We start from the raw sequence: 22397 nt of genomic DNA on the forward strand, positions 1-22397 counted from the left end.
TTCAATAAATAGGGGTACACAGGTAAACAACGTGCTCAGACATCCCTGCTCATGCTACCTTGCTAGCTCGGACTCCCCTGCCTGTGCACTTGCAGAGCTCACTTAAGCCTGCCTATATATATATATATATATGGAGCCCATAGTCTCACAGCCAGCTGTGCACATTTGCATGCCACTGTGTTATCAGGACTAGATCCTATATTGCCTGCCTTTACCTACAGAGTGCAGACTCCAAACAGCCATGCACACCTTGCACGCCTGCTGCCTTATCATTGCCTGGTAAGTGCCACTGCCACCGAGTTACCAGGAAGCAGGCTCCACTTGTCTGCACGTGATCAGCCTGTCTGGCCAGCGCTACATCGTGCTGCGACAGCATGGCATCCTACCTCTGCACCTGAGCTCCTGCCTGCCTAAGAATCCCTGGACAGAGCGTTCACAAGAAGCCAGGACACAAGGGCAGAGATTACAGCCTTCGCCTGGAGAACAAGATCAGAGACTGTCATTTTCCCCACAAGCCAGGAAGAATCTCCTTTCCCCTGAAGCCGGGAGGATTCCAGCCTCAAAGTCCAAGGGCAAAGACTCCCCTCAAGTTTGGACACTTGTAATAGGCTGTGACATAGCCCCTGAGAGTGATTGATAATTAATAAGAGTTATGAGTAAATGCTTTAATGCCTCTGTAATATCTGTTGTCTCTGCCATAGAGCAGAAAGAGTTTTCAGCCTATTTTGCAGGGCAAATAGCATATAGACCCCAAGTGGTATTTGCTGGGGGGAAAACTCCTCTCTCTGTTTATAGTTTGAACTGTATTCTAGTTACAAATAAGTTACTGTAGATATTTTATCCTAGAATGTTTTCATGTCCGAGTAGAATCCTTTTAATATTAATACACAGTGATTGGGGGTGGCAGAGTTCAGAATATAGAGTTTATATATTTTTATATAATATTATCTCACCCCAATTAATTTTTCTCCTCCGCCAAAATCGGTGTAGGCAGCAGAATACCCCTCTGCCACATCGACAAGCATGTAGAGAGGCTCCAAGACACCAGGCACAAGGTGATCCACTGTTCAGACTGACACCAGACATGATAACCGGACAGGGGTTGTACCAAGGCACTGACATTCAACTGCGATTCCCAGCAGCCCTGCACAACCTAGCTGCCCACCTAGCGCAACAAGCCTTTAACACAGCTCCCGGCTTAATGCCAGGACCTTCCTTCGTGGGCATTAGGCAAGGAACAAATGAAGAATACAGTCATTTTATCAATCGACTATGGGCTGCTTTAAAACATGAAGGTGACATGGATGACAATACAAAAGCAGGTTTGATTACAAGTATGGCCTCTGAAAATGCCACCCCAAGACAAAGAGTATATTGGCCACATTACCAACAGGAGCCTCAGTGGAGGATATGCTAGAATGAATTGCCTGAGCCCAGGGTAGAGAAGAGTATGCACTTGTGGCTGACGCGGTACATGCCTCCAACCAGGCTACCACAGCTGACCTAGCACAGGCAGTGGGCAAGGCAGTAGAAAACACCCTTGAGAAGAAAGTTTTTGTTGCTTCTACTAAACCTCAGAGGAGGGCCCTCCCTGGTAGATTCAGTGTCAATTGTTTTGGTTGTGGGCAACCAGGGCATGTCAAAAAATGCTGCACTGCATCAGTGTGGTGCGATCGATGTCAGTCACCTAGCCATGCAACTTCAGCATGCCGGTCGGGAAACTTCAAGAGCAGCGTGAACAGCCGTGCAAAGACAACGGTAGCTGTAGCCCAAAACCAGGAAAAGGCTACCTGGACACCCACCAACCAGCCACCAGTGGGAGCCTCAGAGTGGACCTGGCAACAGCAGGAAGTCTGACCTCGCAAGATGAAAAGGTAACGAAAATCCCAACCACTGCAACAGGCCCCTGGTCCGTTCTAAAGGACTCTTTAGGAGGACTTCTATTAGGGCGATCAGGGAAATGTATTCTATTAGGGAATCAAGGGCATAATTGTAACACCTGGAGTTATCAATGCAGACTTTAAAGAACTGTAGCTATAATGGCATACACTGTAACACCACCCTTGTTCTTACCTGCTGGTAGCTGCATAGCTCAGCTTGTGGCCATAAAAAAATCAACAACCCTCATCCAACCCAGAAGTCAAAAGAGAAGGAGGTTTTGGATCAACTGGACTTGTAATATGTTTCACAAAGGTCCTGTCTCAGCACCTCATGATAATGCTTGAATTAACATCTCTTGGGAAAACTGTAAAACTCTCCCTCCGCTATGACTGACACAGGAGCTGATGTTACCATAATCAACCAAACTGTATAGCCACCAGCTTGGCCATTGGTTAACCCAACTTCTGGAACAGTGGGAGTAGGAGGCCACTCGACAGCACAACAAAGCAGAGAAACTGTGAGTTTATCCTGGGAAGACTGCATAGTACAGTAAAGAGTATATGTTATGTCCCTACCAGGGAACCTGGAAGCACTTACCGGGCGAGACAACCTCGGTCAAAGTGGAGCAGTAGTAACAACCAACTCAAGGTCACCTTTTTTCTACAGACCACTGTCAACAAGCAACCAGCCATACCCATAACATGGCAAAGAGAAAAGCCGGTATGGGTCGAGCAGTGGCCTATGACTAAGGAGCGGCTTGAAAAGGCAACAGAAGTTGTCCAAGAACAACTAAAAGCAGGACATATTCAACCTTCACTTAGCCCTTGGAACACACCAATTTTTGTCATCCCAAAGACATCTGGAAAATGGAGACTACTGCAGGATCTTCGAGCAGTAAATGACCAGATGCAGGTTATGGGAGCTCTTCAGCCAGGACTGCCATCATCAAGTATGCTCCCAAAGGACTGGCATTTGCTGATAATTGATCTAAAGGGCTGTTTCTTCACCATACCACTTGCTGAGCAAGACTGACAGCGATTTGCCTTCACAGTGCCATCTGTAAACAAAGCCAAGCCTGCAAGCCGAGATGAACAGACAGTTTTACCACAGGGAATGAAGAATTCTCCAACCCTCTGACAATTGTTCATTGCGAGGGCATTGCAACCCTTGAGAAAAAATTGGGCATGTACAAATACCTATCACTATATGGACGACTTTCTTTTCTGTCGTTCAAGGCCATTTGTGCCTGCAAACTTGAAAATGACTGAGGCAGTCTGCAAGAGAAGTGGTCTGACCATTGCCCCAGAAAAAATACAGCAGCAGAGTCCTTGGAACTATTTGGGCTGCAAAATTACTGAGGCCACAATCAGACCTCAAAAGATTGACATCCACACAGAGCTTACAATGCTAATGGATGTCCAAAAATTCAGGGTGATGTTCAACTGGTACAAAAAATAGTGGGAATAACCAATGAGGATTTAGAACCATTGCTGCCTATGTTACAGGGAACAGATGCAAACAAAAATATTTCTCTAACAACACAACAGAAGTTGGCAATTGCCACGATGAAGAGACGGGGAGGCAGCTTGATGCAAGCTAAGTTCCGACTTTATTAGGCAACACACAGGAACACTTTGTCAGAAGTCTTAAAATCTTTATCTATTGATTAGTCATTTTATCACACGCAAAATCATCTAATCTAAATTCTGTCGGCCACATCAGCTGCCTGGGGAGCAACAGTCTCAGCATATTCATCAGATAAGAAGGACAGGCATATTCATCAGATGGCAGGACAGTCTTAGCATATTCATCAGGTGAGAAGGACAGGCATATTCATCAAGTAGCAAAGTCCTGTTTCCTTGCTTCTTCTAATCAGATCACTCCGACTCAGACAGTCTGCCCCAGGGTTTGTGTTGCAGTTCCTGTGATCCTACAGGCAATCAAAGCGATAACCAAACAATTACTGACTGGTGTATCCACTTGCCAACCAACCTCTACTGCTTCTATGTATCAATAGACATCCTTTTGCAATCATTGCTCAGTGGCAAAAAGAAAAGGGGGAGAGTACCAGGGGAGTGAAAAGTGCCACTGACAATGATTGGAATATCACAGAATGGGTATTCCTGCCTACCCACCCAAAAAACACTGTCCAAACTCATGCAGAAGCACTTGCAGATCTGATAAAGAAGGGTAGAACTAAATTGTGGAACTAGATGGGGAGGAGCCAGTAGCTATCAGTGTACCAATGACAGGTGACCAATTAGAGTGGTGTCTGACTAACTCTGCGCCATTACAGGAAGCTTTACTAGGATTCACAAGGGAAATAAGTAATGCTTATCCGGCACGAAAGATATGGCAGGGAATAAAGTGCCGGTGGACCACATGGGTAAAATGACTCTTTGTTCACCAATATGGTTAGATGGTCATAATCCCACTTTATTTCCGTGATGCAGAGACTTATATGCTTTCTTGCAAGAGGCGTGCACAACTAGGATTGGTTACATGTGGAGGGTACAGGGTTACAAGCATGGCATGGATAGGGTGATATACAATAACATTCTACAGGGGTCAACCCCCAAGCTGGCCAACCCAGCTCCCTTGGGCTGGCTAACTCTGCCCACTGCAGCTGTGTGTGGGGTGCTCACTGTTTACAGTTTGGTTTCCTGAGCCCAAGATGGGCCCAAGGACACTTCCCAGCACGGGTTGCTCACGTTTATCATTTCATGTCCTGTTAGCAAAAATCTCTCCACAATAAAGAACTTACAATGGTTCAGAATTCCAAAACTGAGCCCTGTACCTGTGCCCAGACAAACAGTATACATGGATGCAGGTAAGAACAAAAGAAAAGCAGTATGCACATGGTATACAATGGAAAATGGCATCATCATCTTATGGTGGGAACGAGGGATGACTCGCTACAAACCCTAGAATTGACAGCAGTTGCATGGGCATTCAAAAACTGGACACAAGAACCACTGAATGTGGTCACTGACTCCCTCTACGTTGCAGGTGCTGTCGCCAGGATTGAAGATTCATTGCTGAAAGCACCAAAACAGGAGAGGCTAGCACAGTTGTTACTAGAACTAAGACATCACCTTTCTCAGCGAGAGCATGAGTACTGTGAAATCCACATTAGGAGTCACCAGTTAAATTCTGGATTGGGAGAAGGAAATGATAGAGCTGATAAACTAATAAGCCCCAGTCAATGAGTTCCCCCAGTAAGTGTGTTTGAACAGGCACGCCTTTCACATGGTATGTTCCACCGAAACACTAGAGCATTGTCAAGACAATTTAAGCTCTCAATCACAGAAGCCAAAGGCAGAGTCAGACTCTGTCCACAATGTAGTAATCATGGGCCAGGTCTTGGCCTTGGGGTTAACCTAAGAGGCTTAAAGGCACTGGAAATTTGGCAGATGGACGTTACACAGGTAGTGCAGTTTGGGAGACTGAAGTATGTCCACGTTAGTGCTGACACCTTTTCAAAGGTAATATGGGCCACTCCCTTAACAGGAGAAACAGCAAAGCACGTCTGTAAACACCTTACTGATGCCTTTGCAGTTCTAGGAGTGCCAGAACAGACAAAGACAGACAACAGGCCGGCCTATGCCAGTGATAAGTTTCAACACTTTCTTCAACTGTGGGGAGTAAAACATGTAACAGGAATTCCAAATTCTCCCACAGGACAAGCAATCACAGAAAGAACACTCCAGACACTGAAGGCTTATCTGGCCAAACATGCAGGTACTACTGACCCCCAAGAAAGACTGAGCAAAGTATTATTTGCAGTGAATTTTTTGTGCTTGACAGGTGATCATCAGGAACCTCCCACTGTGCTGCACCACGCTACCTAAAGAATCATGCCATCACGTCGATACCTGGCCTCTTGGTGAAATATCGTAACCCAAAACCAGGGAACTGGGAAGGACCATCCCCGGGGTTGTTTAACGGTAGAGGCCATCTTTGTGTTTCCACAGAACAAGGGCCACTTTGGGTACCAAGCCGTTTTACAAAAGCAGTTGTTAAGGACCAGCAAGATTAAACTGGAACTGATCCCAGTGACCCTGCTGTGCCTACTCCTGAAAACGATGGAGACAGGGACAGCTATCCACGAGACTGATACATGGAACAATCTGTGGGTTACGTGGGCTAATGAGACAGGTGTTAAGGAGTTCTGTATAGCTATGGTACCAGCCACAGATCCTTTTAAAACTTGATTAACAGACATGCCAGGGTTTAATGAAAATTAATTTAAGAGTTATAGTACTACTAATTGTACTGGAATCACAAATGCTTCTGAGTGTGCAGCAAGTTTAATCAAAGGTTTGAATGTCACCTTGCCCTGGAGTCCCCAAGAATTGGAATTACTGGGGTCACAGAGCATATGGAATACATCCCAGGGATGAAACCAGACACCTTTTGTGTTTGGAAATTTATACCAAGGTCTCAACCTCTTATCACATACAGCTAAGGCCTTAAGGTGGCCTGAGATAAGATCATGGAATGAGAGTGGATGGACAGTCGTGTCCCCAGGGGAACCTTATGATAATTTGATTGACAATGAAGGTGGGCACTGTGGTTCAAATGATAACAACAAAGGTTATATCAAAACTTTAGGTGCCTATGGAGCAAGCAATTGGCATGACAGTACTGAGGAATTAAAAAAGGGCAAGGGTCCCCTACTGTGGAACAACAAATCTGCTAAGGCACTCCCTGATAATGTGTTGCTAATCTGTGGTGATAGAGCCTGGCAAGGCATACCAAAGAATGCCTATGGCGGCCCATGTTACATAAGAAAACAGACAATGTTTGCCCCTCAGATTGGCCAACTAAGAAACACAACACAGATCTAAACGATCCACTGGATTAAGTCCTGACTGCAATGACAATGTCGAACTATTGTCCACAGCTGCCCGCATAGCCCTAGCTATATTCTTACCAGGAGGCACAGCTGGGAAGGCACTAAGAGAAACAGAGAAACTTGGATGTTGGTCAGAAAAACGAGCTAATGCTACCACAGCTATTTTAGAATAATTACTGGTTGATCAGAACAGCCTCTGTCATGCCCCGCTGCAAAATTGAGCAGCCATTGATTTTCTTTAATTAGCCCAAGGACATGGTTCTGAGGATTCTGAAGGAATGTGCTGTCATGGAGAGTAGCAAAGGCTCTCTAAGCTTTTGCTATATTGTGTAGTTTCTAGTGCCTCACATTCAAGTCAGAAGCATCGAAAAACCAAAACAATCTTTCAGTCCCATGGGAAGATTTCTCCCTAGGGTAAGTGAGAGGTAAACACTGGCCATGTTTCCTTTTCACTTGGCCTTGCTTTCCAGACAACAGGGTATTGTTTTGGTTAAGCAGAAAACGACTTTCTTAGGCCTGCCCAGCACCTGCAGGTGGGCTGGCCTGAGGAGTGGTCTTTATATTGTTTTAGGTAATGTTATCCAATTATATAAATTGCTTACTGTTTTTTACCAATGTATGTGAACAACGTAAAAGTGGTCCGAATTGTGGGCTAGTCCTGTTTTGGAACATTATAAAAATGGTGGACAGGCCAGGATCGGGGCTCTCTCGCCTTTTGCTTTTTGCCTTTTGCTCTTTTGCTCTGGATCTCACCCTCGCTCCTGTCCTTCCCCGGACTTAACAACAACAAACTGCTCGCCGATCTAGTCTCGCCTCGGGCGGACCCCGAGTCGCAGAGGCTAAAACCTGCATACCTGGACCCTCATCGGGAGAAAGGGACTCCCTGCCAAGCTACAGACTGTGAGTAGCTGACGAACTATTAACTCGAACCAGAGACTCAAAGAACTCTCTTTAAACATCGTAGACTCTTTAATTTGCCATTTTCGGAAATGTTACTTTGATCTCAATCAAAAAGAATTCACAGTGGTGGTGTAGTTTCGGGAAGAGGGAATTCGCATTCTTTGCAATAAATCACTGATAAAATAGTCAACGCCTCGCGTATTTCCCCCATAAATTATGCCGCGAAACTGCGTTCCAGAATTTATCAGATCATAGCGAATCCATTCACAAAAGCATAACTTGGATGAAAAGTCATGCCAATAAGATTCAAAAAGAAACATCAATCTTTGATGATTGGTTGCTGTGATGGTTTGGGTATTCCCAACCCCCCCACACTTTAGAAATCACCCAGACTAGACTCAGTCAGCTCTGGGAATATAAATGAAGCTATTTATTTACAGCTAGCACAATATACAAGCAGATATTTACAGTAGATACAGTTATATACAGAAATACACAAGGTAAAAGGTAATACAGAAACACAACTCCCCTCCCAGAAACCTGAGTCCCCAGGAGGGGCTCTCAACCACCCCTGCACCTACTCCCTGCCCCTCTCAACCTTACCCCAGTCCTAAAGAAGAACAGAGGTTCAGCCAAGAGGTTAAGAAGCAAAAGAAGGTTAGTCCAAATGGAAAGTGAGGTTAGGGAGATGCAGCTCAGTCAGAAGCCCAAGGCAGAGCGAGACAAAATGGCGAGAGTGTTATCTAATGTTTTAATTTCTTCTTCAGCAAGTCTCTGAGGGGATTAGACATCACCACTGTTTTCCTTTCACAGCCTATGATCTACTTCTTCTCACCAAAACATTCTACTCTGCTTCAAACTAGCGCAACTGCAAAGCCTGTTTGGAGATATCCCTGGCTGGCTTAGCAGTTTAATTAAAGAAGGCTTAAGAATCATTATTATTATCTTAGTTATATTACTGCGTGTACGTATAGCATTTAGTTGTACTAAAAAGGGATTAAATAAGATTGTGGACCAAGCCTGGATTGCTCAAAAAGAAAAAGGGGGAATTGTGGAGGAAATTTTAGCTGAAAAGGTGGGCATGAATTATTAGACCTGAGCAATCCAGCATATGAGGCTTGTCCCTAGTCCTTGAACTAACTCTGAGCCCCAAATCTAAAGGAAGCAGCAGGAGATTCTGTAGTAACCAGGACACAGAGCAGGAACTGACTGTTATCTTTACTAACCCCAAAAGGATGTAGTGTTTCTTGCAGATTTGTGGTTTGGGTGCATAGATAAAACCAATCAGAAAATGCCACACGCAGGCAACCTTGCTGTATGCTGTAAAAACAGAACCCTGGATTGACAAGAGTTGAAGAACAATGATTTAACCATATTGGTGTATGTCTTGTTACTTGGGGGTGCTCTCACTGGCAGCTGCTCACTTTGCAGCTTCTCTGCCAGCCTTCTCAAGGTTATTTTCCCTGTAATTCTCACTACACCCTCCCAAGATTATGAAACTCAATCCTACAACCCTCCAGACCCCAAAAACATCTAACATCCCTTGACACACCCTCAAAAAACCCTCTCAGATGTCCATGAGACTGCCCCTGGCAAGGCACACTCAAGACTCTTCTGAGAGCCTCACTTCGACCCTTCTGAACTAGGTAGAGGGCTCCAGCCCTCTTCCTAGGGAACAAAGCCCCCCAACATTTGAGCATTGTGGGAAGGAATGTCCTAACCAAAAGTGAAAAAAACAGGACTTGGGTAACTTTGGGTTATTATTGACATACCTCAGCCATGGACAGGTGTGTAATGGTTTAGTGCAAGGGCTGCCTCCTGCCCCAACACGAAAGTCAGGGGAAGAGCAACACAGATCAGGGCTGAAAGAGATAAGAGTTTAATGTAACATAAGATGTCATAAGCACAATGCTTAATTACCTTAGCTAATCATCTTATCAATCTAACAACACAATGCAGGAGTACCTTAGCTCAGACTATTTGCAAAAGCAGTGCAGTGAAATACACAGTAAAAAACCAAAACAGCATGAAACAGAACCCCAAACCCAGCAGCTCCCTGAATGCCACTGTTTCTGCCACCATGATTGCAGGAAAGAGCTAGCATCCAAGAATCCAGAAGCAGCAACTGGAACAGGAAGCCTCCCATGCTGCAATCTGAACTTTAAGCCTGTTACTATTAGGGTTTGAAGAACTGGAGTGCAGCAACGAATATGCTGATTTTACGCACCCCTGGACAGCTTCACACTCACTGTCCAGGTCCTACATTGTCACTGTGCAAGTCCCTGCACAGTGGCCACTGACTGTCTATAGTCCTAGACAGCTGACACAAAGGTAGGTGCCCTCAGCAATGAAGAGAATACATACCCTGCTTTATGGATAGAAGGAGAGATAATTCATTAACTGGACTATGATCACAAAAGCAACCTACTACCTAGCACAGCAAAAGCATAATACTTACCAACACACCATCAACCCCAACAGATGGAACAGCAAACAGTGGTGGAGAGTCTGGCCTTCGAGGCAGACTGATGGCAGCGTTGACCAAAATTGGCTTCTGCACTGTGTCGCAGCTCCAGGTTAGTTATGAACCCTCTGTACCCTGGCACCTGGGGCCAGTAGATGCCAGGAGGCCACCAAAGCATGCCCTTAATCATGTAGTGCTAAAAAAACCACCACACTTGGAATGTAACAGAAAGGTAATAGTCTTGTACCCTTGATGGTCATTACTACATCTCCCCTCCTCTTTATCACTTACACAGAAACCCTCTTCACCGCTTACACAGTGGTGTCCTCCTACCCTCCAAGGTTCCAGAGGCACACAGCCCAGTTCCATGCATCATTTTGCTACTTGCTTTCTCCAATTTCTTCCCTTTAACCTTCACTTATTACATTGAAAGCCCTGTCCAGCAGTCACGTCCACAGGTGACAGAGTCACAACACAGCATGGCCCCTGTCCATCGCTTACATGTACCGATCATAGACCTACCAAGTTTTCCCATCACTAACATGGGTAATTTTCCAATCACTGATACAAAGCCCCATCACACTTTGCTGCAGTCAGCACTTGCATTTTTGTAGATGGCATGGCTGCAGCATGCTCTCAATAACAGCAGCAGGTTCAGTTCAATCCGTAACAATCTCCACCCCTTATTCCATGTCATCTGCATCCTGTTCATCAGGAATCAGCATCAAACAGCAGACATCGTAGCTCAGTTCCTGTCCATTCTCATTCACTTCGAGATCACTTTGTGGTACACAGAGGACTGCTCACTGCAGCTGCTCTGCAGCTCCACTCTGTTCCACTACAGTCTGGATCAGTCCATCACCAGTCTAAAACATGGGACTGTGTTTCCACCCCTGAGGCAGTTGAGTGTAGCACCTATGTCCAGGGACTCCTTCTACCCCTCCAAGTCAAAGCAAACAGCAGCTTCATTCCAGTGCTGAGCTTCCAGCACATGCAGGAGTGCAGATCCCTCTGGCACACCAGAAATACAGATGGGTTCCACATCTCCAACATGCCAAGCCATTGGTTCTGTACAGTCCAGCAAACCCAGTTGTGTCTCTCTTCCAGCTACTTGGAGGCAGAGCCCCTCTGAACCTGACTGGGATCTACAGGTGTTTTGTGAGTCCTTTCAGCAGAATCAGAAGCAGTAGCAGCTTGTCTTTGCTTGCCATGCAGTGAAAACCACAGGGTACACTGGGGTGTGGACCCCCCAGATACTCTCCCAGAGGCCAGCAGCTGTTCCTCATGGCTGAAGCACAGGCCTGGGCAGAGGAGGACAGATATTCCTCACTTCCCTGAGGCCTTTGCTAGTTCCCTTCACTGACCTTGGTCATCTTCCAAAGCCTGAGAAGCTGAAGAGCTGAGCAAGCAAACAGCTCTCTCTCGCTCTTGTGCCCTGCTTCACCTTTATCTTTTGCAAACTGCTTTATGCTGCTTTTTCCCTGCACCACCACAAGCACACACAGGACCCCAGCACATCAGACCCCAGAAAGGAAATACAATGCAGCACAGAAAAGGAAAAAAAAAAACAAACCTAAAAATTCAAAATCAAACTTACATAAAACTCTCTTAGCAAGCTTCAAGCTGTAACCAAATCCTCATCTCATTTATCTCAGCCTCAGAGTCCCTTAGAGGAAAGCTGACACAAGCTGAGATCTTCAAGAGACCACAGGATCACAGGATATTAGCGTTGGAAGAGAGCCAAGGAGATCATTGAGTCCAACTCCCCTGCCAGAGCAGGACCACACAATCTAGCACAGATCACAGAGGAACACATCCAGACAGGCCTTGAAAATCTTCAGGGAAGGACATCCCACAACCTCTCTGGGAAGCCTGTTCCAGTGCTCTGTGACCTTTACAGTAAAGAAGCTCCCCAGGGCAGAGCAGAGGGAAGGAGAACCTCCCTTGATCTGCTGGACACACTTTTCCTAATATACCCCAAGATCCTCTTGGCCCTCCTGGCCACAAGGGCACATTGCTGTCCCATGGGTAACTTGTTAGCCACCAGGACCCCCAGTTCCTCTCCACAGGGCTGCTCTCCAGCAGTCACCTCTCAGCCGGTACTGATGCAGTTTATTATTCCTCCTCAGGTGCAGGACTCTGCACTTGTCCTTGTTGAACCTCATTTGGTTCCTCTGTGCTCAGCTCTGTCTGTCCAGGTCTTGCTGGATGGCAGCACAGTCTGCAGCTGTATCAGCCAAGCCTCCCAGTTTGGTGGCATCAAAAAACATGCTGAGCAGACTCTGTCTGTCGTCTCATCAATGTCATTGATGAAGATGTTGAACAGGACTGGACCCAGCACTGATCCCCAGGGGACTCCACTGGTTACAGCTTTCCATCTGGACTTGGCACCTCTCTGAGATTCTTCCTTACCCCTCCAAAGCACCTCCAAAGTCAATCCTAGAACCCTCCAGTCCTCAAAACACCTCAGATCCCCTGACACAAAACAAGGAACCCCTCTGAGATGCCCCAGAGACCCTCCCAAGGTGAGCTCAAGACTCCTCAGACAGTTTCACTTTGATCTTTCTAAACCAGGCACATAGCTCCAGTCCCATTCCTAGGGAACAAATGCCCCAAACACTTGGGCACTGGGGGAAGGAATGTCCTAACTAAATTTGGAAAAGACAGGAGTTTGGTTACTTTGGGTTATTACTGACACATGGGCAATGGACAAGGTTTGTTTTTTTTTTAATTCAGGGATACCCAAAGCATTAGAGAGGAACCAGATAAATCCTGGCAAAGCTCTGCCCAGTTCCAGTGCCTGCATCAGTTGTGCAGACTTATCATTGTCATCACTGTTCACATCATCATAACACTAACTGGTGTTTAAAAGGGCTGGGGTTGTTTGTTCCTGCCAGAGCCCCTAGCTCTGAGAAATGCAGGTCAAAGAGAGGTGATTTTGGTTCCATCTGCTGGAAAGGCCCTCTTGGGGTCACCCCAATTGCCCCAAGAGACTCAGGGTCTATTTGTGACTGCCCTGTAGAGTGGGCTGGTCAGTGGCATGGCTGTGGCGGTGCCGGCTGAGACTGGAGCTGCTCTTGAACCTCTTGCCACAGTCAGCACAGCTGTAGGGCTTCTCATCAGTGTGGACATGACGGTGTGCGACAAGAGAGGACTTGTCAGTGAAACTCTTGCTGCAGACCCTGCAGGTGAAGGGCTTCTCACCAGTGTGAACATGATGGTGCTTGGTGAGAGAGGACTTATTAGTGAAACTCTTGCTGCAGACACTGCAAGTGAAGGGCTTCTCACCAGTGTGAACACGACAGTGCTTGGTGAGAACGAACTTTTGAGTGAAACTCTTGCTGCAGACACTGCAGCTGTAGGGCTTCTCACCAGTGTGCAAGCGGCGGTGGACAGTGAGATGGGAATTTCTCCTGAAGCTCTTGCCACAGTCAGTGCAGCAATAGGGCTTCTCACCACTGTGGATGAGGCGGTGCTGGAGCAATGAGGTGCTCTGGGTGAAGGTCTTGCCACACTCTGCACAGGGGAACAGCTTCTCGCCAGTGTGGATCCGGCAGTGGTTGTTGAGGGCAGAGATGCGGGTGAAGCTCTTGCCACAGTCAGGGCAGGAAACCTTCTCACCTGTGTGTGTAATGGAGTGCTTGATGAGGGTAGAGCTGCAGATGAAGCTCTTACCACAGGCAGCACAGGTGTATGGCTTCTCATCAGTGTGCATGTGGCGGTGGGCAGTGAGACCGGATTTTCTCCTGAAACTCTTGCCACAGTCAGTGCAGCTGTAGGGCTCCTCATCACTGTGGATGAGGCGGTGGAGAATGAGACTGCGTTTGCTCCTGAAGCTCTTGCCACAGTCAGTGCAGCTGTAGGGCTCCTCGCCAGTGTGCATGCGGTGGTGGACAGTGAGCTCGAATTTTGTCTTGAAGCTGTTGCCACAGTCAGTGCAGCTGTAGGGCTTCTCACCAGTGTGCATGCGGCGGTGGACAGTGAGATGAGATTTTCTCCTGAAGCTCTTGCCGCAGTCAGTGCAGCAATAGGGCTTCTCACCACTGTGGATGAGGCGGTGCTGGAGCAATGAGGCGCTCTGGGTGAAGCTCTTGCCACACTCTGCACAGGAGAACAGCTTCTCACCAGTGTGGATCCAGAAGTGGTTGTTGAGGGCAGAGATGCTGGTGAAGCTCTTGCCGCAGTCAGTGCAGCTGTAGGGCTTCTCGCCAGTGTGGATCCAGCAGTGGTTGTTGAGGGCAGAGATGCTGGTGAAGCTCTTGCCACAGTCAGTGCAGCTGTAGGGCTCCTCATCACTGTGGATGAGGCGGTGAAGAATGAGACTGCGTTTGCTCCTGAAGCTCTTGCCACAGTCAGTGCAGCTGTAGGGCTTCTCGCCAGTGTGCATGCGGTGGTGGACAGTGAGGTTGAATTTGGTCCTGAAGCTCTTGCCACAGTCAGTGCAGCTGAAGGGCTTCTGGCCAGTGTGGATGCGGCAGTGGACAGTGAGATGGAATTTGGTCCTGAAGCTGTTGCCACAGTCAGTGCAGCTGTAGGGCTTCTCACCAGTGTGGACATGACGGTGCCTGGTGAGAGAGGACCTGTCAGTGAAAGTCTGGCTGCAGGCACCACAGCTGTAGGGCTTCTCACCAGTGTGCATGCGGCAGTGGACAGTGAGATGAGATTTTCTCCTGAAGCTCTTGCCGCAGTCAGTGCAGCTGTAGGGCTTTTCACCAGTGTGCATGCGGCGGTGGACAGTGAGCTGGAATTTGGTCCTGAAGCTCTTGCCACAGTCAGTGCAGCTGAAGGGCTTCTCGCCAGTGTGTGTGCGGCGATGCTGCACAAGGTAGTCAATCTGCCTAAACCTCTTACTGCAGTCGGGACAGGGGAAAGGCCCCTCACCAGTGTGTGTGTGCTTGTGGGCAGCAAGGTCAGATTTGTCACTGAAGCTCTTGGTGCACTTAGCACAGTGGAACAGCTTCTCTCTGGTGCGGCTGTGGCAGTGGCCCTCATCATCTTGGTCATCTTCATCATTCTCCTCCTCCTTGTAGTCAGCATCCTTATAGTCATCATTCCCATCATCACTCTCCATGTTGTCCTCTTCCTCCTCCTCTTCTTTGGGGCTACACTTTGGCTGATCCATCTTGATCTCTGACTATGTCTTCTCCTGTCAGCTCTTCTCCAGGTTCTTCTGGGAGGCCATGCTTATGGAGGAAGAGGTCACCACTATACCCTGGAAAATACAGAAGCACCTGAGCCCAGGAGATCGAGCCCAGAGATCCTGTCTGGCTCATGACAGTCCCTGACACTCCCAGTGCCTCCAAACACCTAATGCTCAGCAGGAGCAAGGAATGGAGAGGGCCCCTCAGACCCCCAGTTGATGCCATGGTGGGGGTCAGATCTCTGGTACCTGTGCTGAGGCCCCAGGTTCCTATGCTGGGGACCACGAGACATTCCAGTACCTAAGCAGCAATCTCAACCCCCCTGTTCCTGAGCCTTCCAGCTTTGGCAGGCTGGTTCCTGGCCCAGACCTTGTCCTTCAGTCTCTTCTGACTCAGACAAAAAAGGCAGCAGCTGTGATGCAGGAAGACCAAACCACCTCCAACCATCTCTTGTCCACTCTCCACATCTCAATCCTAATCTCCACCACCTGCCACACAACTCACCCTCACCCACCTGGTTGTGGGCTCTGAGGGACATCAGCCGTGGGAGGAGTTTGGAGCCCCTGGAGCTGTGAAATGGTGGTGGGCAGGAGGCTCTGGAGGAGGTTAGGAGGTGCCCCAGGGGACAGCAATGGGATGGGGTCCTGCCGTTGTCCCAGTATTGGTTCTTTACCTGCTGGGCTGTTCCAAGGGGCAGATCTGCAATCTCTGCTCTTCCCCAGACCACAGAGGCACGGCTGGTGGAGAGAGGACACAGTCTCTGCCAGAAAGAAACCAAGGGCTCAGAGGAGAGCCCTTGAACTTGAAGGGATGGCTCAGCACTGCCCAGGCCCATGCAGCAAAGCTGGGCCTTACTAGGGGCAGCTCCCAAGTCCAGCAGCATGGGCACAGCAGACAGGCAGGGCTGCTGAAGATGGGAAGGCTGAAGAAGTGCAGCCTCAGCTCCTTGCCCAGCACACAACCCTCTGACCACCTGCACTCACTCTGTGCCCCGCAAGAGTCCCAAGGCTGATCTAAGGCCCCAGCATGGCTCAACAGAAGCTTCTGAATAAGAGCGCAGAGACTACCCTCGGGAACAATTTGGAGGAGCTTAAATGCAGCCTTAGGGAAGAGGATGATGAAAAGGAGGATGAAGATGACAAGGAGAAGGCATAAGAGTACAAGAATAATGAGGACGAGAAGAAGGAGAATGAGTCTACAGTGGCCCTCTCTGTGCCACTGAGTGGCTGGATCAGTGCCCATGTGCAGGCAAAGCTTCCCACTCATGTCAAAGCTAGTGAGGCATCACTAACTCTAACCTGGTACCCAACCATTTGCATTCAAAACCCTTCCAAAATGCTTAAAGAGGCTTAAAACTGTTGGGGATGGTAGGACTTCTTAGTGCTGCACTGCTGCTTGATCTTAACATACTAGAACATAAGCCATGGGTTCAGAACGTATAAAGGGGGAAAGTACTGAGTTAAGGGTTGGAATGACCTTAAGAATGTTGCAGTAGACAGAGTTATGTGGAATATGAGCCTGTGCTTTGTTAACCTTTGCTTACCTACTTGCTGACGTATGAGGTCTGTCTTGATGAGGTATGTACTGAGGTCTGTCTTAATGACCAATTAGGATTTGGCAGGATCTTTTAGCTTGTATGTTAAGGTATATAACCAGGTGCTGAAAGTACAATAAATGGAACTTAGCTGGCATCAAGCTGCTCTCTCTGTCTCTCTTCAATCACGGCAAATGGTGACCCTGAAGTGATGCAGGAAAGATCACCTAAGCTAGGCATCTGGTGGCCGTCTGTGAGCCCCTTGGAACTAGGAATGAGCTGCTGAAAGGAAGCAGGATTGGGCTGGACCAATTGCCTTTCCAGGAAGAAGAAGAAAAGGTGAGCCAAGGGGAACTATGGGAAATCAAGCCTCCCTAACAGAAAGAGATGTTTAGCTTATGAAAGAGCTCCTTAAAAAGCATGGCAAAGCTTCCTGGCCATACTTTGAAAACAACGGAGGTCTGGCAGAAGAAGGAGAGTAGTTAGAGGGTAAACACCAGAAGGCTGTATCTGGTGAAGCCATAAACCTAGCACTGAAGTAGGAGACGTAAAAGATCCAAGAAGGGAGAAGAAGGAAACAGCTGTAAGGAAGCTTCTCTGAAACTTCTGTCTCTCTGTGAGAGATGGACACTGAAACTTTAGAAATTACTTTTGCTGTGCAAAAAGTCTGATTTTTAATCACCTGGAATGTGGTGAGAAAAGCCCTGAGAGAAGGCAGAAACCAGGGCTCCAAAGACTTGTAAGACTGCCTTTAAGGGACAATGGGGAGAGTAATGGAAAGCTAGCAGCTAACAGCCACAAAGGGCTGAATTTCTGACAAGCTGAAAGCTGTAGAAGTGCTGAAAAGTGATTAACTGCCACCTGAATGTCTGTGGCTCAAAATTCCTCTAAGTTACCTTTTCAGCTGCAAGATGGAGCACTGGGAAAACAGAGAGGCAAGACACAAGCAGCTAATCTGACCTGTGGGAGTGGAGTTCCCTGCAGGATTTGCCTGCAGCATGCCCCCCCCGACTGCTGGAGCAGCATGGACCCATTCCCCCTGCCTCCCTCGCGCCTGCAGCACGCCCCCCCCCCGCCTACTGGAGCAGCATGGGCCCATTCCCCCTGTCTGCCTCCCTCCCTCCTTTTTTTTTTTCAGTTTCCGCAGAGAAGTTGTCCTTTGCTCTTAAAGGAACAGAGTGAATTTGTTATAACTATTTTGTGAATTAAAATCCTGATAATGTTTTCTAGTTTTGATTGCAATAGGTCTTAGAGTTGAAGAGTTAACTGGATGTTAGTTGTAATAAGGTAAGTTTTAGAATAATTTTAGCAGGGTAATTGTGATAAGACTTAAGTAATTAAAATAGAGTAAGTTAAGTACTTGATAGCTGAACATGTTCAATAGTTAATATAATGGAATGTTATGGTAAGAGTTGTTTGTGAGTGTGTGAGTTGTGATTTAAGGTTCTTTTCTTTTTTGGATATCAGAGTATTTTCCAATGAGCTCCATGGATGTAATATTTTCTTGATTTTCTTTGGTTTTTCTCAGTAAAAATTTCATGGTTTAATTTCCTTTGATATATTTTTAAAGTTGATAAATAATACAGCTAAGGATAAGAGTTTATAATAGGGATATTATAGGATATAAGAGTATTATAGGGTATTTGTTCTTAGGTTTTCTTTTTTCTGATAGCACTATAGGATAAGTTTCATGTAAAAACAAACAAATAAACAAACAAAAAAAAACAGAGAGAGAGAGAAAAGAGAGAAAAGGAAAATTCGAAAATTCAGTAGTCAGCCTAGGGAATGAATGTGCTTGGTTTTGTTTGATGGATATCAGCTTGTTATACTCAGAAGTTTTTGGCAGTGAGCAGAAGTCTTGCTCAGATGGCTGTGCAGAGAAATGTATGTGAGATATGGTTGGTGTATAGGTTTTGGTAACACTTTGAGTTAGGTATTTCGTCTGACCTCTGTTATTAGGGCCAAACCCACTCACTGGCAAAGATGGGGAACAACTGTTTTGTTAGCAGTGTTTAAAGCACTGTGTCTGTTATCTGTTTGCAAAGGGCCCTGCAAAAGATGAGAAACGCTGCCTTCAGCTTAAAACAAAAAGAGGAATTGTGGTAATTAGGTCTCAGATGGAGCCTGAACAAGCAGTGTTGTAACACCCACAAGCCCACTTGTCAGCCGTGGATATTGTTGCACTGTAGGCACTGCAGCTACAAAGGGGGGAGAAGCGCAAATAGATTTGTTCAGGATTTGCACTGGCAGTGTCTAATTTGTAAAAATGGCATAGAAAGTTGGACAGTGCAAGGGCATTTCGAGGTGTCCCTGGGAAGACTTTTGTCAGAACTGCCCGGAGCAGTAAATAATCCTAACGTTTCAAGGGCATCTGCAGCACAACAGCATCTCACAAATGCACTAAGTGTTACAGAAAGTCTAGAAGTAAGGTATAGGGCTTATCTTTTATTTCGTATTCTAAAGTTAGTAGCTCTTAAGCACAATAGACACAGACACTGTTGTGAAGGGCCTGCAGGCCCAAAAGCAGACTTGGTTATGCCTTGCCCTGCCTGGACGTGTTTTTCTGCCCAAACCAGAGGTAAACACATTAAATGGATAAAAGAGGCACAATAGGCCTGGTGCCACAGAGTCTGGTCTGCCAGGACCCCTGTTTGTAAACATGTTGTGGAAGCCCCCACACACCCAGCCCGTGCTTCCCTGGTGTAAGCCCATGTGATCCCCATATCTGGGGAAACTCCAGGCAAGTGGCATTTGCCTATTATGGTAAGGTTTGGCTGACTGCCAACCTGCTTGGTCATTCTAATGGCCAAGGGGCCATTAATCTCAGCCCACATTCAAATAGGCTTACACAGGTAAACAATGTGCTCAGACACCATTGCTCACACCCGGAGCCTCACTTGCAGCTCAGACCCTCATGCTATGACCCACTTGCAGCGCGGACTCCTCCTGCATAGCCCAGACTCTGTACATCAATTGCCTGCCTGCGTACCTTACTCGCAGAGCTCACTTAAGCCTGCCTATATATATATATATATATATATATATATATATATATATGCGGAGCCTACAGTCTCCAGCCAGCTGTGCACATCTGCACGCCACTGTGTTATCAGGACCATATCTTGTATTGCCTGCCTTTATCTATGAAGCGCAGACTCCTGAGCAGCCACGCATATGCCTATCATGCCCGCCGCCTATCACTGCCTGGTAAGCACCATGGTTGCTGAGTTAACCAGGAAGCACACTCTGGATTGTCTGCATGTAATCGGCCTGCTACCTGCATGAGAATTGTGCTGAGACAGTACAACATCCTACAGCTGCTTGATCTTAACACACTAGAACATAAGCCATGGGTTCAGAATGTATAAAGGGGGAAAGTACTGAGTTAAGGGTCAAAATGACCTTAAGAATGTTGCAGCAGACAGAGTTATGTGGAATATGAGCCTGTGGTTTGTTAACCTTTGCTTATCTACTTGTTGACGTATGAGGTCTGTCTTGATGAGGTATGTACTGAGGTCTGTCTTAATGACCAGTTAGGATTTGGCAGGATCTTTTAGCTTGTACGTTAAGGTATATAACAAAGTGATGAAAGTACAATAAATGGAACTTAGTTTGCATCAGGCTGCTCCCTGTCTCTTCAATCAACTGAAAGATATCATCAAAATCCCTTCAAAACTTGTAAAAAATCCTTAAGCTTTCATTAAAAGCTCTTTCAAACTCTGAAAAACTAATGCTGGAGAGATTTAAGTCAGTCTCTGTGGGAATGAAAGAAAGAGAAATGCAAGAAAGAAAAACAATGAGCTGCATAGAGCTGTGAAGTGCCTTGGTTCCCAGGAGTTAGAGAGGCCTCTCCAGGGAAGAGGAGTAGAGGTAATAGGCCAGGCGGCCCCAGGGGAAAAAACAAGGCATGGAGGGAAAGAGTCTTAGAAAAACAAGATTGCATGGCATCTGGGTAATGTTAATGCTCTGTGTTGTAGTAGAAAAGAGTATCCCTCTCTGCAATAAAGAGTTTCTGCTGCTGTCCTGGTGGAGTCTGTCCACATCTCTGTACAAATGGCACCTGAATGTGGGAATTAAAGAGTTAATCTCTCCATGACAGATGTCCATCATTGAGCTGAAAGCAGTTTGGAACAAAAAGAAAGAAGACAATGATGTGTCCACGCTTCTCTGCAGGTACAGACCAGGACTGGGGCTGAGGTAGGACTATGGGGCACAAAGACGCTGAGCATTTACAACAGCTGCATCATGCTGTGCTTAAGCGCACTACAAAGGAACAAGAGTATCACACTAACCCTCAAAGGGTGATTCTTTCATTACTTTGGACTGGGTGAATTTGTCCCTGGTATCCTGAGATGGGTTCTTAGAAGCTAAAAAGATGGGAGAAGCGTAGGGGAGATCTGGATAAGTCTCAAAGTGACCATTGTAATATTTCACTGAAGCATACTGCAACTGGGGACTTGCCTCAGGACCCTGAACTTCATGATCATTTTGATCTGGGGTGAATTAACTGAAGAGACAGTTCTTCCCCTCCTCCCTTACACCTCCTAGCCTGAAAGCAATTGAAGATGTTTTTACTGCATCTCAAGATGCCTGAAAAACGAGGAAATCAGCCACTCCCTACTACAACAACTAGGTGTAAATTTCAGTTCATGAAGTTATGGTGGATCGAAGTGAGACTATTCTAGGGAGCTCTGTCATTTTGCAAGTCTTAAAAACACTGCTACAAGTTTAAATTTCAGACTCCTTTTGAATTCCCTTTGTGGTGAAACAAGCAGAGCTCAGACTTTTGTTTTTCTGGCTCACATGACAATTTACAGCACTACAAGTGACACAATTGTTTCATAACAGAATAGCACATGAAATTGCAGCCCATGGGCAGCAACTGTGAAAGCACTCCTGCCCCCTGACTCCAGAGCAGCATTCACTGTCAGACTCAAAAGTATTGAAAGAAGCTTTAATGCATACCACATCCAGAAAGTTTGAAAACTGAGTAGCTGGAGCCATGTATTTTCTTCCTTCCTTTCTGAAGAAGCTGCCTTTTGTTACTCAGCTTCTCTGGAGCTTTTCTTTTCCTTTGGCTTCCAAGTTCTTCCAGCCACCCTCCCACACCTCTTCTCCTCCCACCTGCTGTTTTCCCTTGCACAGGTTTGGTTTAAAGAAACAGTAGCCTATTCTCTCAACACTGAGGAAACTGGTGGGGAAAACACTTCACAACTGAAAAACGCTTCTGGAGTTTGGGGTCCGTGCAGTTTTGAGGGCAAGGGACTGTGGCCTGCGGTTGTCAGCTCATGTCCCAGCTGGGTTTGGCCCCTCTCCCTCTCTTGCAGTTTTTCACCATTTTTCCCCTTCTCCATAACTTGCTCCAAGTTGGAAAGTGATAGTGCTCAATTTGTTTTTCACTTATGAGAAGCTAATGAAGCAGCTATTTTACTTGGTGGGGGCTACTGTGTGGCCTGTTTTCTGTTTTCTTGTGTACAGTTGGATCAACGCCCAAATTGGTTATTTCTTGCTTAACATAGTTTTTAAGAAAGTCAGAGCTAAACTTACAAGCATTTGCTGGTCCTGGGGCAATTTCATTCTTGGGTATGCTGGTTTTAATGTCACTGAAAATCTTATCAG

General features: G+C 46.7%; 1 protein-coding gene across 5 annotated transcripts in view; it reads right to left on the reverse strand.

Annotated features, from left to right (window-relative positions):
* Positions 1-3471: 3471 nt before the first annotated feature.
* The window catches only part of LOC135174234 (gastrula zinc finger protein XlCGF26.1-like), a 203351-nt gene continuing 184425 nt past the window's right edge, over positions 3472-22397 (reverse strand). For 2 of the 5 annotated variants that reach the window (XM_064141451.1, XM_064141450.1), the window contains exons 2-4: positions 13476-15315; positions 9412-9501; positions 3723-3811 (exon numbers count right to left, since the gene is read on the reverse strand). In XM_064141451.1, the coding sequence (XP_063997521.1) occupies positions 9413-9501; positions 13476-15225 (1839 nt within the window). In that variant the 5' untranslated portion in view covers positions 15226-15315 and the 3' untranslated portion in view covers positions 3723-3811; position 9412. Of the gene's footprint in view, positions 3812-9411; positions 9502-10097; positions 11695-13475; positions 15316-22397 lie in introns of those variants that run through there. The other 3 variants (XM_064141452.1, XR_010301816.1, XR_010301817.1) reach the window with 3 other exon arrangements.

The sequence above is a fragment of the Pogoniulus pusillus genome, unplaced genomic scaffold (assembly GCF_015220805.1).
Source record: "Pogoniulus pusillus isolate bPogPus1 unplaced genomic scaffold, bPogPus1.pri scaffold_50_arrow_ctg1A, whole genome shotgun sequence".
Lineage (NCBI taxonomy): Eukaryota > Metazoa > Chordata > Aves > Piciformes > Lybiidae > Pogoniulus > Pogoniulus pusillus.